Source organism: Gadus chalcogrammus, chromosome 14 (genome assembly GCF_026213295.1).
Source record: "Gadus chalcogrammus isolate NIFS_2021 chromosome 14, NIFS_Gcha_1.0, whole genome shotgun sequence".
Lineage (NCBI taxonomy): Eukaryota > Metazoa > Chordata > Actinopteri > Gadiformes > Gadidae > Gadus > Gadus chalcogrammus.
The window spans coordinates 17,158,975-17,172,269 of NC_079425.1; the positions used below are offsets into that span (position 1 = coordinate 17,158,975).

The window sequence follows — 13,295 nt, forward strand, 5'->3', positions numbered from 1 at the left end:
GCTGAGAAAGTAGTCCCTCGATGATTCATGCGATGCATGGTTAGTTTTATTTCTAACATTATTCTATCAACACAGACATTTAAATCTATAGTCTGGCGTTATAATTGATTTACCTCGGGTGTACTGTGGAGTGGGTAAGACTGTTTTTAATAGCAGGCTAGCATTGCCCGTTGACTTGCGCTAGCCTAGCATGAGCGAACTCTGCAACTAGAAGGACTGAATGAAATGTGTTGAAAACTGTCTCCAGTGATATAGAATTAGGGTGACCAGATTTGAGTTTGTGAAAAAGAGGACACTTCGTCGCGGGGGGGGGGGGGGGGGGGGGGGGGGGGGGGGCGAAAACATGGGTATTTTTTCTTTAGTTCGTCCGTGAACTTACATTTACGTTTAGGCATGGGGGGGGGGGGGGGGGGGGGGCCTACGTACTTCAGTGGGGGTTTCATTCCGACTATACACGGCACCTTCTCAACGAGCACATGAGATCGGTCGCCCAATGACAGACTCTCTCTACAGTCAGCTCGCGCAAGAAGGTGGAACGTAAGGGAGATACCATTTCCAGAACTTGGAAGGCCGTAATAACCATAGACATATACAATGGTAATAACTAGTAGGTTATGTGAAAGACCCAGAAACACAAATATGCGACGAGGCAAAAAAAAATAAAAAGATAATAATAACAATAATATATATTTTTTTTTTTTTTGCGACGAGGCAAAATACCGGACGTTTTTGGAATCCCTGCCGGACGCATTTTTTAGGTCTCGAAAAGAGGACATGTCCGGGAAAAAGAGGACGTCTGGTCACCCTAATAGAATACCAATGCTCACTTCGGAATCAGGCCCTATGTCCAAAATTCCGAACTACCCCTTTAATAGCTGCTAATCACTGCGAGAGATGACCACTGTCGTAAAATGAACTTTTTAGGTAGGCCCCAACATAGGCCTACTTTGATGGGTAATATGCACCTTGTATAGGAGAATGTGTTGGGTGTACTTGCTTATGTGTGTGTTTTTGCGTGTGCATGCATGAATGTGTGTGTGTTGAGGCCTGCCTGCCTGCCCCTGCTGGTGTGTGTTTGTGTGTGCTTGTGCATGCGCGTGTGTTTGTGCATGTGTCCTATGCTGTTTACCTGTCCCCAGGATCCAGTCAGCCACTGTGCACAAGGCTGGCTGTTGCAGGACTGGATGTGAGCAAGCTTCAGGTCCTGGTCACACTGCCCCTCCTCTGGACACGTCACCATGCGCTGCTGTTCCCCCCCACCACAGACCTCTGAGCACTACCCCCCACACACACACACACACACACACACACACACACACACACACACACACACACACACACACACACACACACACACACACACACACACACACACACACACACACACACACACACACACACACACACACACACACTTAGACATGCTGCTAGAGTGCTAACACAACATAGTGTCCGGTAAGCACATATCTATGCAAATTGACCATGCTAGATACGCTTTCCTTTGAGAGCTTGATTGGAACCTAAATTACAATCTTTATGGCGAATGAGAAAATAAGCGTTGCAATTCTTTCCAATGAGGTTTCATTGTAGGATCCAACCAGGTGTCACTCATATCACTTCTTATTGGTCATGGTTGGATTCAAATCATGGACCTCCTGCACAGCACTCATGCGGCTATCAACCGTTAGGGGCAGGAATTATGTGTGATCCCTTTAAAGCCTGGCCAGCATTTGGGAGAGGCTGCGGTCTTGATAGGCCGACTTCAAACGAATGCATCCATTTTGAGTTACTGTGTATACTGCTATATCTCATATCTTTTAGCAATCTTAGACAGCCGATCCTTCGTCAACGTGATAACAAGTTATAACCGTTTATGCGTTGCAAATATGCATATATTTATAGCTTCACCATATTTGATTATCGTAAAAAGGGATGAAAACATACATTTAATTAAAAGCCTGCTAGAATAAATACGTCTTCAGTTGGTTCTTAAAAATGTCAACAGAGCATGAATATCTAATGTAACTGGGCCAGGTGTTCCACAGTCTTGGAGCTACAGTAAGCTCTCCATCTCTTTGTTGGCTACTTCAGGAACAGCCAAAATACCTAAGGCCTCTTGTTGGTTGATAAGGGGTTATCAAGTCTGAAATGTTTACTTTATTAGACAATATTATGTATTAGTATGCGGGTAAAAGGACCTTAAAATAAAGGGGGAGCCACTGCAGGAGCCTTAAACATGAGTAATGTGCTCTCTTTTCCCCATCTTGTTCAAAGTCTTGCAGTAGAGTTCTAAATCATCTGAAGGTTACTATCAACCAATGAAGAGGGCATAGAATTGTCAAACTTGCTAGTAATGCAAATTGTATCTTGGCATACTGTTTTGTAATAAACAGCCTTACTTTGGCAATATTTCTCAAGTAGACTTATAGACTTATCTTCCCTAGTTTAGTTTACGACCATGCCGTGGTACATAAAGGTAGCAGTCACATAATTAGTGTTATGAATGTGTGTTTATCCTATGATGATGCCTCTTTGAAAAAGGTCTATGAGCATTGAGTTGGGTCTTAACAATTCATGACCCTTCCAGCAGAGAGGCGTGGTAGTCGGACCTCATTTGAAAATATGCCCTGGCTTGACTTCAATGCTTGTGCTTTGTATAAAGCAATCCAGCTGGATGTGTCACCAACAGCCAGTGCATCTCGCTGTTGCCATTGCAACAGCAGAATAAAAATGACGCAAAAAGCAAACTGAATTTCTTTAAAAGAAAAAGATCTTAACTTCTTGTCATCTTAACCAAACCTCTCATATGTAGATTGACAAATAAATATCAATGATAACACTGCTTTTCAACGCCTTCCCCTGAATGCTGAAGGAAGGTTATTCATTCAGCCACATTTGAATGTCAGAAGATTTATGCCAAATGTATATCCATATTGCCTTTTAGTCGCAGCAAGACTATAAACTTAATCCTCACCGATTGGTTATTATTTCCCACATACCCAACATAACAAACAGAGCAACAGAGAAACACTCTGTTGTATATATTAGACCTTCAGTTTGAAGAAATCTTATAAAACAAATAAAACACCCATCCATGCACTCACCCTCACTCACACTCACACACGACAACCTTGGGTGTCAGAATTGAAATCAGATGTGTACAACATTTCTTAATGGTGCAGTGTGTAGAATTTAGTGGCATCAAGCAGAACAGACATGGCAGAAATCTAATAATCATAAATATGTTTCAATTACTTTATAATCCCTTTAAAATAAGAATCGTTGTGTATTTGTTACTTTAGCCCTTTATATTTACACATGGAGCGGGCGGGGGTGGGTTATGCTCATGGTAATGGCAGCTTTGAGGTACTATTTTTCTTGTATTGGCGTTGTGTCTGAGCATCATAGAAGTGGAATTATACTACAGGTCCAATAAGTTAAAGACATCAAAATTAACTGTGTAAGTGTCCGCAAAGCTTAACCCTCTCTCAGATGTGGCCATCAATAACAAAATGGCATAGATATTTATGTTACCAATCAAATACACATTCAAACTAACATTTTCTTCTATACTAGTGACTTTAATTTCTAAGAGCTTTACGGATGGTCAGCAATAGTTATCATTTTCAAGAAGGAAACGAACAAGGACCCTGGCAGGGACGCATGCTGGTCGTGGGGGAGAAGTCCCGTTAACACATGCCAACACACTCCTGCCCACGATCTCGGATGCCTTGTGCGACACTACGCACAAGACAAGATGTCAGCGGATGACTCTCGGTTTAATCAATAGAAAGGTCAAAAAAGTGCACTGTTGTAACCCGGCCTTAAACAAAATATATTAAAACAAAATTCATACTGCTCTTCTGTGAGTTCCCTTTACCTTAAACCTGCTATTCAAATCGTTTTGCTTGGATTGCTTTGATTGCTATTGCAGTGAAGTAAAGCACATGGACTACCATGAGCTTTTCTTCCCTCATTTCTTCCCATGCAGCTCAGAACAGGACATGACTCTAGGGATTGGGGCCTACCATCCAGAATGCTGTTTACTGCTCGTACGCCGTGCAGGCGGTGCCGACTCACCTGGCCCCAGGATGAGGTGTACCACTCCAGGCATGGCTGCACATTACAGGGCATGTGTGTGCGGGGCCTTTGGGAGATGGCCTGGCAGTGGAATGGCCGGAGAGGCCTGGGGTCGCGCATGTCGAAACACTGGACCTCTCGGAGGGTCACGCCTCCTCCACAGCTCGCAGAGCACTGGGGTTTATGAGACATTTCAGGATACATCGTTAAGGCAGAACAGGGTTCCACCATTACTGAACCCAAGTCCATTTGTTAATCATCTTACAATGGCCCTTGTTCTGAGATATTTTAATCAAAACGTTTTTACCGGGAAGAAAATCAATAAGACAACCTTGAATAATTTTCCAATTTTCCTGCCCTACAAGCAAAACATCTTTAGTGTTTCAATGCCTGCCTTCAACCCAAGCCAGGAACAGCATCTTGTGTATAAAATTAGTCTGCAAGGCGCAGTTAATAGTTATTTTAGTTGAAAGAGTCATTGCAAACATGGGAAGGAGCTGCTGAACAGCCACTCCTAGATCCTTGGCAGTTTTACTGTTGTGCACTAAAATCACAGAGTCCTTTTATGGTCTCATTTATTTTGTGCATCTTATATACACAAAACTATATACAGTATATATTTACACAGCACCTTATTTCCTGTTGAGGTTGGCTGTCCTGTTCAATGTGTGCACCTGAATGGAAACTTGACATATGTGCAATTAAAGCTTCCAGATTCTGACATTTCGATCTGTGCCAAAGAGGCCAAAAACAGCTGACCTTGCTCCATTCCCCTGTCCTCCAGGCAGAGCAGGGGCGCAGGTAGCAACGCCTGGCGGGCGCCGGCCTCTTGGCTGGGTCACAATCCAAGTCTATACCCGTGCTGCAGGCCAGTCGTCTCCAGATAGCCCCAAGGCCACAGCTGGTGGAGCACTAGCAGAGAACCAGGGGAACACATCACACTTCATGCATCCAGCATAAAAACAAACAAAGACTCCAAGATACAAGTCGTAAACATCAAGCATCGGGACGACAATATATGCTTAGGGAATGACACTTGGAGTCACCTTTACTCCGAACATCTCAGGGTCTTATCACGATTGATGACAAAACGTCAAATGTTCTAATGTTTTTCATTCACAGACAAAGCAGAGAAAGAAAAAAGGGATAAGCAACACAAAAAATAGAGTGATAGATAGGGCTGTGGTGTGTGTGTGTATGTATATATACATACATACATACATACATTCATACAAATATACATACATACATACATACATACATACATACATACATACATACATACATACATACATACATACATACATACATACATACATACATACGCGTCTACTTAAATTTCACGACAGAATATATATTTATCGGGCCAAGTCTGTTGCCATAATAAAGGCAAATAGGGAACTAGGGAAACAATAAAGAATAGGACCACTCTGATTAGTCCGCGCCTCGACCACAGATATGTGTGGAATCCCGTGGAGTAAGGGTGGAACTTACTGAGCTCCAGTTGCCGACGACCCAGTAGGCAGCTGCGGTGGCCTGGTTGGAGGCCGGAATTGGGAGCTTTGTTGGCCCCGGAACGGACCCTGAGGAAAGGTCGGACAAAGCGGACCCAGCAGGTCCCTGGGACGGCAGGGTCATTGTTTCTGCCTGGGTGAGTGAAACAGAGGTGGCTGGGGTGATCTCTGGAGGTTGGGTTTCACTTTTGCCCCTCGGTATCTCCAGAGGTACATTCATCTCATTGTCGTCGCCGTATGAGGAGGACGGTTCAAGGTGGGTACGAAGAGGGCTCCCGTCTGGCGCGGTTCTTTCAATCAGTGTGGGCCGGGTTGGCAGTTCCTCTGTGGACCCTGGCCAGGTAGAATGTGTTAGCTTGGACAGTGCCGGAAGCAGAGGGCCTCCATTTGGTGGTAAGGGCGTTCCAATAACTGGTAAGGTGTTGGCAGAGGTCTCCTGGTGTCCTGAGATTGAATGAGCCGTAACAGACTCCTGAGAGGAAGGGTACGCAGTGACCTTAAAGGAACAGTTGGTGAGCCTGGGATTTGCCTGGCCAGTGGAGTTTGACTCCCGCAGACGTTTATCATAGTCTGTATACTGCGACATAACGGCAGTCGGGAAAGGTGCTGACAAATCAAACCAGCGACGAGCAGCTGTGGGGATTTCTGCCGCGCCCTTATCTGGTCCCTCGTGAGAAGCTGGTGCGCTTTCCGTTTGAAATCGAACAGCAATTTCTTCAGAGGTTGAAGGTAACTGTGGCTCTGTGTTAGCATTCGCAACCTGTGAGTCATCAATGGTAGTTTCGTCAGAGGATTGATGTTCAAAATAATCAGCATCCTCAATCTCCTCAGCACTGGCCAGGGACCCATCCGTATAACCTTGAGTGGCAGTTACAGGTTTCAACGTCCCTGGCGTGTTCCCATCCTCCTCTGCATTAAGACCCCCTTTTGAATGTATAAATTCCTCTTGCGGTGTCTCTGACTGTGCAGGTTCCTGCTTGTTCACGTCGAATCCAGGTAAGGTGCTCGGATCTTCGGGACTGCCTCGCCTTACTTGCCACTCTTTCGGTGAATGTGGATGCCTGGTTGGAGATAGCGGCACTGGCGGCCTTGCAGTCATCGTAGAGACTGGCAAGAAGTAGTCATCCTCAGGAAAGACTATGTTTTCCAGATCTAGTGAAATCTTTTCAGGCGTGTCGCTTTGCTTCTCTTTAATGTTTCCCGTGTGACCCTGTGTTGTTTCAATAGTAGCGGCTGAGGTAGTTGTTGCCGGTTGCCTCCTTGCAATGTTTTCCTCTGTTGTGGGTTCCGGCACGTGTTCTTGCTGAATGGGTAAACTCTCCTGCTCCTCTGTTACACTGTTCTCAGTGTCAACAACGTCATACGCCAGGTCTTCGTGGAAATTAATAAAATTATAGTCATAGTAGAAATCGTCAACTTTTACGTTTTTCTCGATGGGTTGGTTGCCCTTATCAACGTGATGGCGTGGCGGGAACTCTGCCTCGATCACGTTGTCCAGCTCATTGTGGGCCCTGGGCTGAGCTCGGGTGCTGAGTGTTTGCTTTGGTGCACTATGATCAACTTCAGGTATGGAGTTGATCTCGTTTACCCCCTGATTGCTTGTCCATCCACTCCCGGACCAGTCGTCTTCTCTCCCAAAGTTGTCGGCAACGACTTGACAGTCCCGAACATGGCAGGAAGAGGTGACGGGGGGTCTCCTGTGTGAATCACAGGCCACACCCGTGTTCCAGGAACAGGTCACGTTACGTTGGTGCACGCCTGTGCCACACGTCAGCGAACACTGGAAACACAACAAAACATAAGGCGATGAGCAAAGGCAGTGCTGAAAACAGCATCCATTTATTGTATCTTTCTCTCTTAAAATGAAATAATGCTGACAGAATAATGAAGACGAGGCTGGATGGATTATTTTCAATTTACCTTTAACAGAAGAGAATATAAATAAATATGAAAATGATTCAGCGAGCAGAGTTTGACATATCCTGGTTACAAGCGATGAGTGAGATGAGGTATAAAGAGCGACAATTAACTCAAATGATTCCATTTCCTTCACATACACTTCCTCATTACTAGAGCTGGAACAAACCCTCACCAGGGGAACTAAGTGATATGGCAGCAGAGGTAACTTAATTTGGCCTTACGTCTGCCCAGCTGCCTGAGATCCAGTCTGCCGGGCAGGGGACGTGTGTGTTGCAGGAGGTGACAGACTCAGGCTTTGCCGTGTGTTTGCACTCAGTGTGCTGCAACGCTTGGCGTTCCTCCAAATCCACTGCTTGGATGCAGAGCACTGTGCGTTTAGTCAAGCCTGACAGCCCGCAGCTTGACGAACACTTCTGCCACTCCCCCGCCCACCAGCTACGCATCGGGGAGAGAAACAGATATTCACTGAAGCAGAGAGAGAGAGAGAGAGAGAGAGAGAGAGAGAGAGAGAGAGAGAGAGAGAGAGAGAGAGAGAGAGAGAGAGAGAGAGAGAGAGAGTGAAGAGTGGGGGAGAAAGTGAAGAGTGGGGGAGAAAGAAAGAGGGGGGAGAGGAGAGAGGGAGGGGACAAGGGAGGGATGGAGAGAGATGGGGAAGAGAGGGAGAGAGAGCATGAGAGAGAGGTTGAGAAAGAGAGAAAGGGAAGAGAGAGAGAAGGAGAGAGGTTGAGGAAGAGAGTGAGCAGGATAAAGAGGAAGAGGGGGACTGAAGGAGAGAGGAGGAAGAGGAGAGATGGAGGGATAAAGATCGATAGAGATGGCGATATAGAGAGCAAGACAGAGAGAGAGGAACAGAGAGTGATATATATACATAGAGAGAGAGATGAGAAATGTCAGAAAACCTGCAGAAAAACACATTTTCTATCTAAACGATGCACATTATTCTTCCCTGCCAGCAAAACAGAGGGGTAGGAAAAGATGAAGTTATCGCGATGATCTATATATAAGAAGACTGTACTATAGTACTTAGCTGTGTAGCAACTGCAGTAGCTGCTATCATGGCTGTAACACAGGGAATTGGTTAGCCTAGTGATTGTTGTACTTGCACTTGGTTCTACGAACATCCTTTCTGTACCGACAGAGATATATTGATGCACTTCTTATGACAAATGTACTTATCGTAAGTCGCTTTGGATAAAAGCGTCTGCTAAATGCCCTAAATGTAAAATGTAAACGTAAAATGTAAGAAGACAATGAGATATCGTTCAAGGACATAATCAAATCTTTTTTCACACACACAGACACACTTTATGTTTGGGTGTTTTGTGATGTCAAGTACTACAGGTGGGGGCATTTCTGTGGATGAAAGACATTTCTTTGCGGGCAAGGTTAACTCACGTAGGGGGGCACTGTTCTTTTTGGCATATGGTCTGTTCATCATCCGGCCGGATGATGGCGTCACAGAAGTGCTCCTCCACTATCCCTGAGGTCCTCTCCACACAATGGACGATCTGCCGCTGGACACCTGAAACACGCACGCACACAATTGTAAGGAGAGTACCAAACGTTTTAAAAAAAAAAGTATTAACTTTCTTTTAACCAATGGGGTGATTGTATTACGGAATAAATTAATGGAAAATAAATTAGGGTTTTCATTGATCGACTCTGTTATTGCTTTGGCGAGTGCTGTAGTAATATCGTCTTGATGAGCAATGGCAGCAGGTTGCACACTTTCAACAGTCTGTGCCACAATAGCAGGTTGTACATGTCTGCATCACAAGATCCCATGGTTGCAATTGAATGCACTGCAATTGTGCATTTTACACACACACACACACACACACACACACACACACACACACACACACACACACACACACACACACACACACACACACACACACACACACACACACACACACACACACACACACACACACACACACACACACAAAAATATATTGAGACACACAACTAGATGGACAGATGTATATAGGATGCTGTTCTTGACTTAGGTTGAAGGCAAGGCATTTTTTTTTTTTTCTTTTGCTGGCAGGGAAGATAAATGAACGTTAAAAACGGACCATGGACATCTCTATGGCGGACTCTCTGTGGCTGCCCTACATTGTGCAGCGTCAATAGATTCTAACAGAGCAACAGCAGGATGCCGGTGAGAGATTTTCAGAAAAGTATCTCCTGTGAACTAACTCTCTCTCTCTCGCTCTCTCGAAGACATGGTGATGAGAATGAAGTTTAAACTGGGAACCCGATGGCAGCATGAGAAAGAGGCCAACAGGTGAACCACAACAAAGACAAATGAGAGAACACTGGGGGACTGGCATGGAAGACAGGCATGCAGACTACATCATGAATCAAATATAAATTGGTCATCTTCAGCAAACAAAATGTTTTTGCATTTTAGAAGGAATTTCCAAATAATTTCTACAGCTCAAGCAGTACAGTTTTGTGCGGCGTCTGAAATACAACTTGTAAGGATTAGGAGGATCAGGAGAAGATCCAAGGACTTTTTGTTATTATGTGGAGCAAATGTTTGATTATTTGTTGTTGCCAAATAGATTTTGGAGCGGTGAGAGCAGAGCTTATAGCGTTGTGAATAATTGAACTGAAAATGTGTTGCCGTCCCATCAGTTTTATCGACATCTTTATTGCTCACTATGATAGCATTGACTTGGAAAGATGTTAGTTCAATGTCAAACTACTTCATGTAGCTTTGATGCAGTAAAACACTTTTCCATGTTGCTGTAGCTTGGCTTACAAAATTTCCCTGGGGGTCATCTTCAGTGTAGAGAAGCTTCATTTCATGTGGAGTCACTGGCTGCTAGGCTTGCAACACTTTCTAAGTAGCTTGCCTAACACTGGTTTAATTATGCTAAACTGTGGGTTTGGAGGAAAATAAAAACGATGTGCATGTTCTTTGTTTGGCATTGTATTCTTTATCCGTTCTAAATACTTTTTTTGCATTCATCAAGTATTTTCTATAGTATTTTTCTATGTGTGTTTTTCATATTTTCCATTCTATTCTAGATGTATTTTCTATATTTCTATATTCTTCATGTATTTAATTGTACTGCAATTGTTCCCGCCGAAGGACATTGTATAACAAATATATTTGCGCTTCAAAGTATTTTTGCTGCTCGCATACATCGATCCAACCCGGTATCACGCGATTTCGTGCTCATGCTCACAAACGTTAATCTATTGAATCGTGTCCTTTCAATCAAAACAAAGCATTTCAAGGGTTACCCTAATGTAGCTGCCAGCAGAAACAGTTGCATAATTTTGGTTTATTAGAATAATTTTAAGTTTCATAAAATAAGAATGAAACCACATTTAAATATATCATATATTTATCTGCACTTCTATCATTTTGAAATATATATATATATATATATATATATGACACCACCACCACTGGGGTGTGGCAACAATTCTCCACATCAATATGGGGAGAGCGAAGGGGTGCTTGTGGTCAGGGGTGCTTGTGAAAAACAAGTTTTTTACAGCTACTGTTTGGCGTAAACGGCTACTAAATAATTTATCTTTAGATTAGAAAATGACGGAGGTACACAATTAAGGTGATAAATCCTCATCTAGGTTTGTGTAAATAAAACTTTACACAGAACTCAGACTTGTTTGCAAAATGAACTGGGCTTACATTGTGTACATTAATGATCCTCATCACAGCATCCCGCTCCTATCACAGGAATCTAGAATCAATATGTTCGGGGGTTGTTGAGAATAATGTGTTCATAAAACATGTCCATGCATTAAATATAGGATATATGCGTGCATATTACAGAGAATTAAATAATGACCATAGATCGTAACCAAGTGCAAATTGATAGGATAATTTAATCTGAAAAATCGGATTGTTGTTTTGACGTAGAGGGTGCAGTGTAACCCCCCGCCCCCTTTTCTGAAGTCGAAGAAAATCTCCAGATTGAAATGCATTGTTTTAAATGTTGCTCTGTGTAGCACGGAAAAGTCAGAGAAACGCTCCCATTCAAAATGCATGGGTTTACATTTCTTTCTGTGTAGCATGGAAGAAGTCGGACAATCGTGCTCTTGGACACGAATCAATCGATACATTTTCATGAGCACGAGCACGAAATCGCGTGATTTCAGGTTTTACAGTTAACATGTTATCTTACGCTATTTATTTTAATAGCATGAGCTTTGCTACTATTTGCAAAATGAAGTTTACATGAAAGTTTACAAATGTGTTTCATTTATGTCAAGCAATGGCTCATATGTGCATCAGTGGAAGCAACTGTTTCCGACATTAGTGCCTCTACTCTGTCGCTCCTTTAGTACAGACGAGTGAGCAAGCAGGAGTATTAAGAGAGCTGAAGGAGATGGGAGGAGGAATCATCCTCTCTGAGGACTGCAGGTCAAACATAGCATTCCGATGGCAACAAATAATATTCATAATACAATTGTCAATTTTCCCTGCCATAACAGATACTTTGGAACTCCTAAGAGGTAGGGGTGATACGGTACACGCATTTGTACCGAACCGTCCACGTACAGGCATTTGCTCACCATTGCTGTGAAAAAAAAAACGAGCTGTGCAAACCCAGCTCACGGACACTATTTCAACAACCCCTGTCTGGGGATTCAGAAATGCAAATGCCATAACCAAGTTTATTGGTGTTTTCATGTTGCTGATCTACGACCATCTGTTATTGACAAACAAGCAGTTTTTTTTTAATTTTCCTCTTAACTATGAAGCATACCGTACCGTGACTTAAAAACCGAGGTACGTACCGAACCGTGACTTCGTGTACCGTTACACCCCTACCCAAAGGTCACCCTCTCCTGGTTATTGTGCCAAACATGGGCCATATTCTCGGTGGAAGACAGAGTTAACAAGGTTTAGGACCGTCTACTTTTCCTGGTCTGCCTAGTATAAAAACATACACTGTTCTTAAGCTGTGCTTCTGTGTGATCTAATATCAGTGAGTAATGAGTAATGAGAGTAATGACGTTGTGCCGTCGTACCTCCCTACTCCTGCACTCCCCTCCTGCTCATGCCAACCCCTGGAGGGAGAAGCCAGAGAGAAGGAGTGGAACCAGGTACAGAATAATTGTAAAGTACAATATACAGACAGAAATAATGGAGCTTGTGTTGTTTCTATTTGGCAACACATAATTGCCATCATAATCGATATTCTCTATGTGTGTAGAGAATATTCTGGGGAAAATGACAGTCCTAAAGGAATACTAGCAATGATGTTTACTGAAATATTTCTGCATGCAGGGTCAACCGCATCTGTGAAACTGGGGAGCATAGCTACTCCTTTGGGAAGGATGTTTTAAAATGTTCCCACAGCGTCACACCTAGACCCTGGAGCATTTTACTTTTTAATCTTCCGCTTTGCACCACAGCACACTAGGTAACTTTTCATTTCATGTACAGCAGGTCACGTCAGCCAAGCAGTAAACAGTAAAAAGAGTATCGATTTTGTGACTAATTACAATAAAAAAAACGCCGACCACAAATCGTGCAAAAATGCTATACTAGCCTAAATGATATTCACATGACACAAGACCGCTGGAACAATATGGGCCCCTATTTTAACAGTCTGAAACGCAAGTGAGAAGCGCCAAACGCAAGTAGCTTTGTGGGCGGTTCTATGGCGATGTTGCTATTATACCGGCCGATAAATTACTCTTGCGCCCGATTCAAATCTAAAAAGGGTTGCCCTGATGTAGCCTAATTACCCGTAGGTGTGGTTTGGGCGTAACGTGCAATAAACCAAT

At 43.5% G+C, this 13,295-nt stretch overlaps 1 protein-coding gene across 3 annotated transcripts in view; it reads right to left on the reverse strand.

Annotated features, from left to right (window-relative positions):
• Positions 1-13,295, reverse strand: part of LOC130403837 (A disintegrin and metalloproteinase with thrombospondin motifs 7) — an 86,780-nt gene that overhangs the window by 12,204 nt on the left and 61,281 nt on the right. For all 3 annotated transcript variants that reach the window (XM_056608340.1, XM_056608342.1, XM_056608341.1), the window contains 6 exons: positions 8,910-9,036; positions 7,736-7,949; positions 5,575-7,374; positions 4,840-4,992; positions 4,081-4,254; positions 1,130-1,276 (listed from right to left, as the gene is read on the reverse strand). In XM_056608340.1, coding sequence (XP_056464315.1) covers positions 1,130-1,276; positions 4,081-4,254; positions 4,840-4,992; positions 5,575-7,374; positions 7,736-7,949; positions 8,910-9,036 — 2,615 coding nt within the window. The remainder of the gene's footprint in view (positions 1-1,129; positions 1,277-4,080; positions 4,255-4,839; positions 4,993-5,574; positions 7,375-7,735; positions 7,950-8,909; positions 9,037-13,295) is intronic.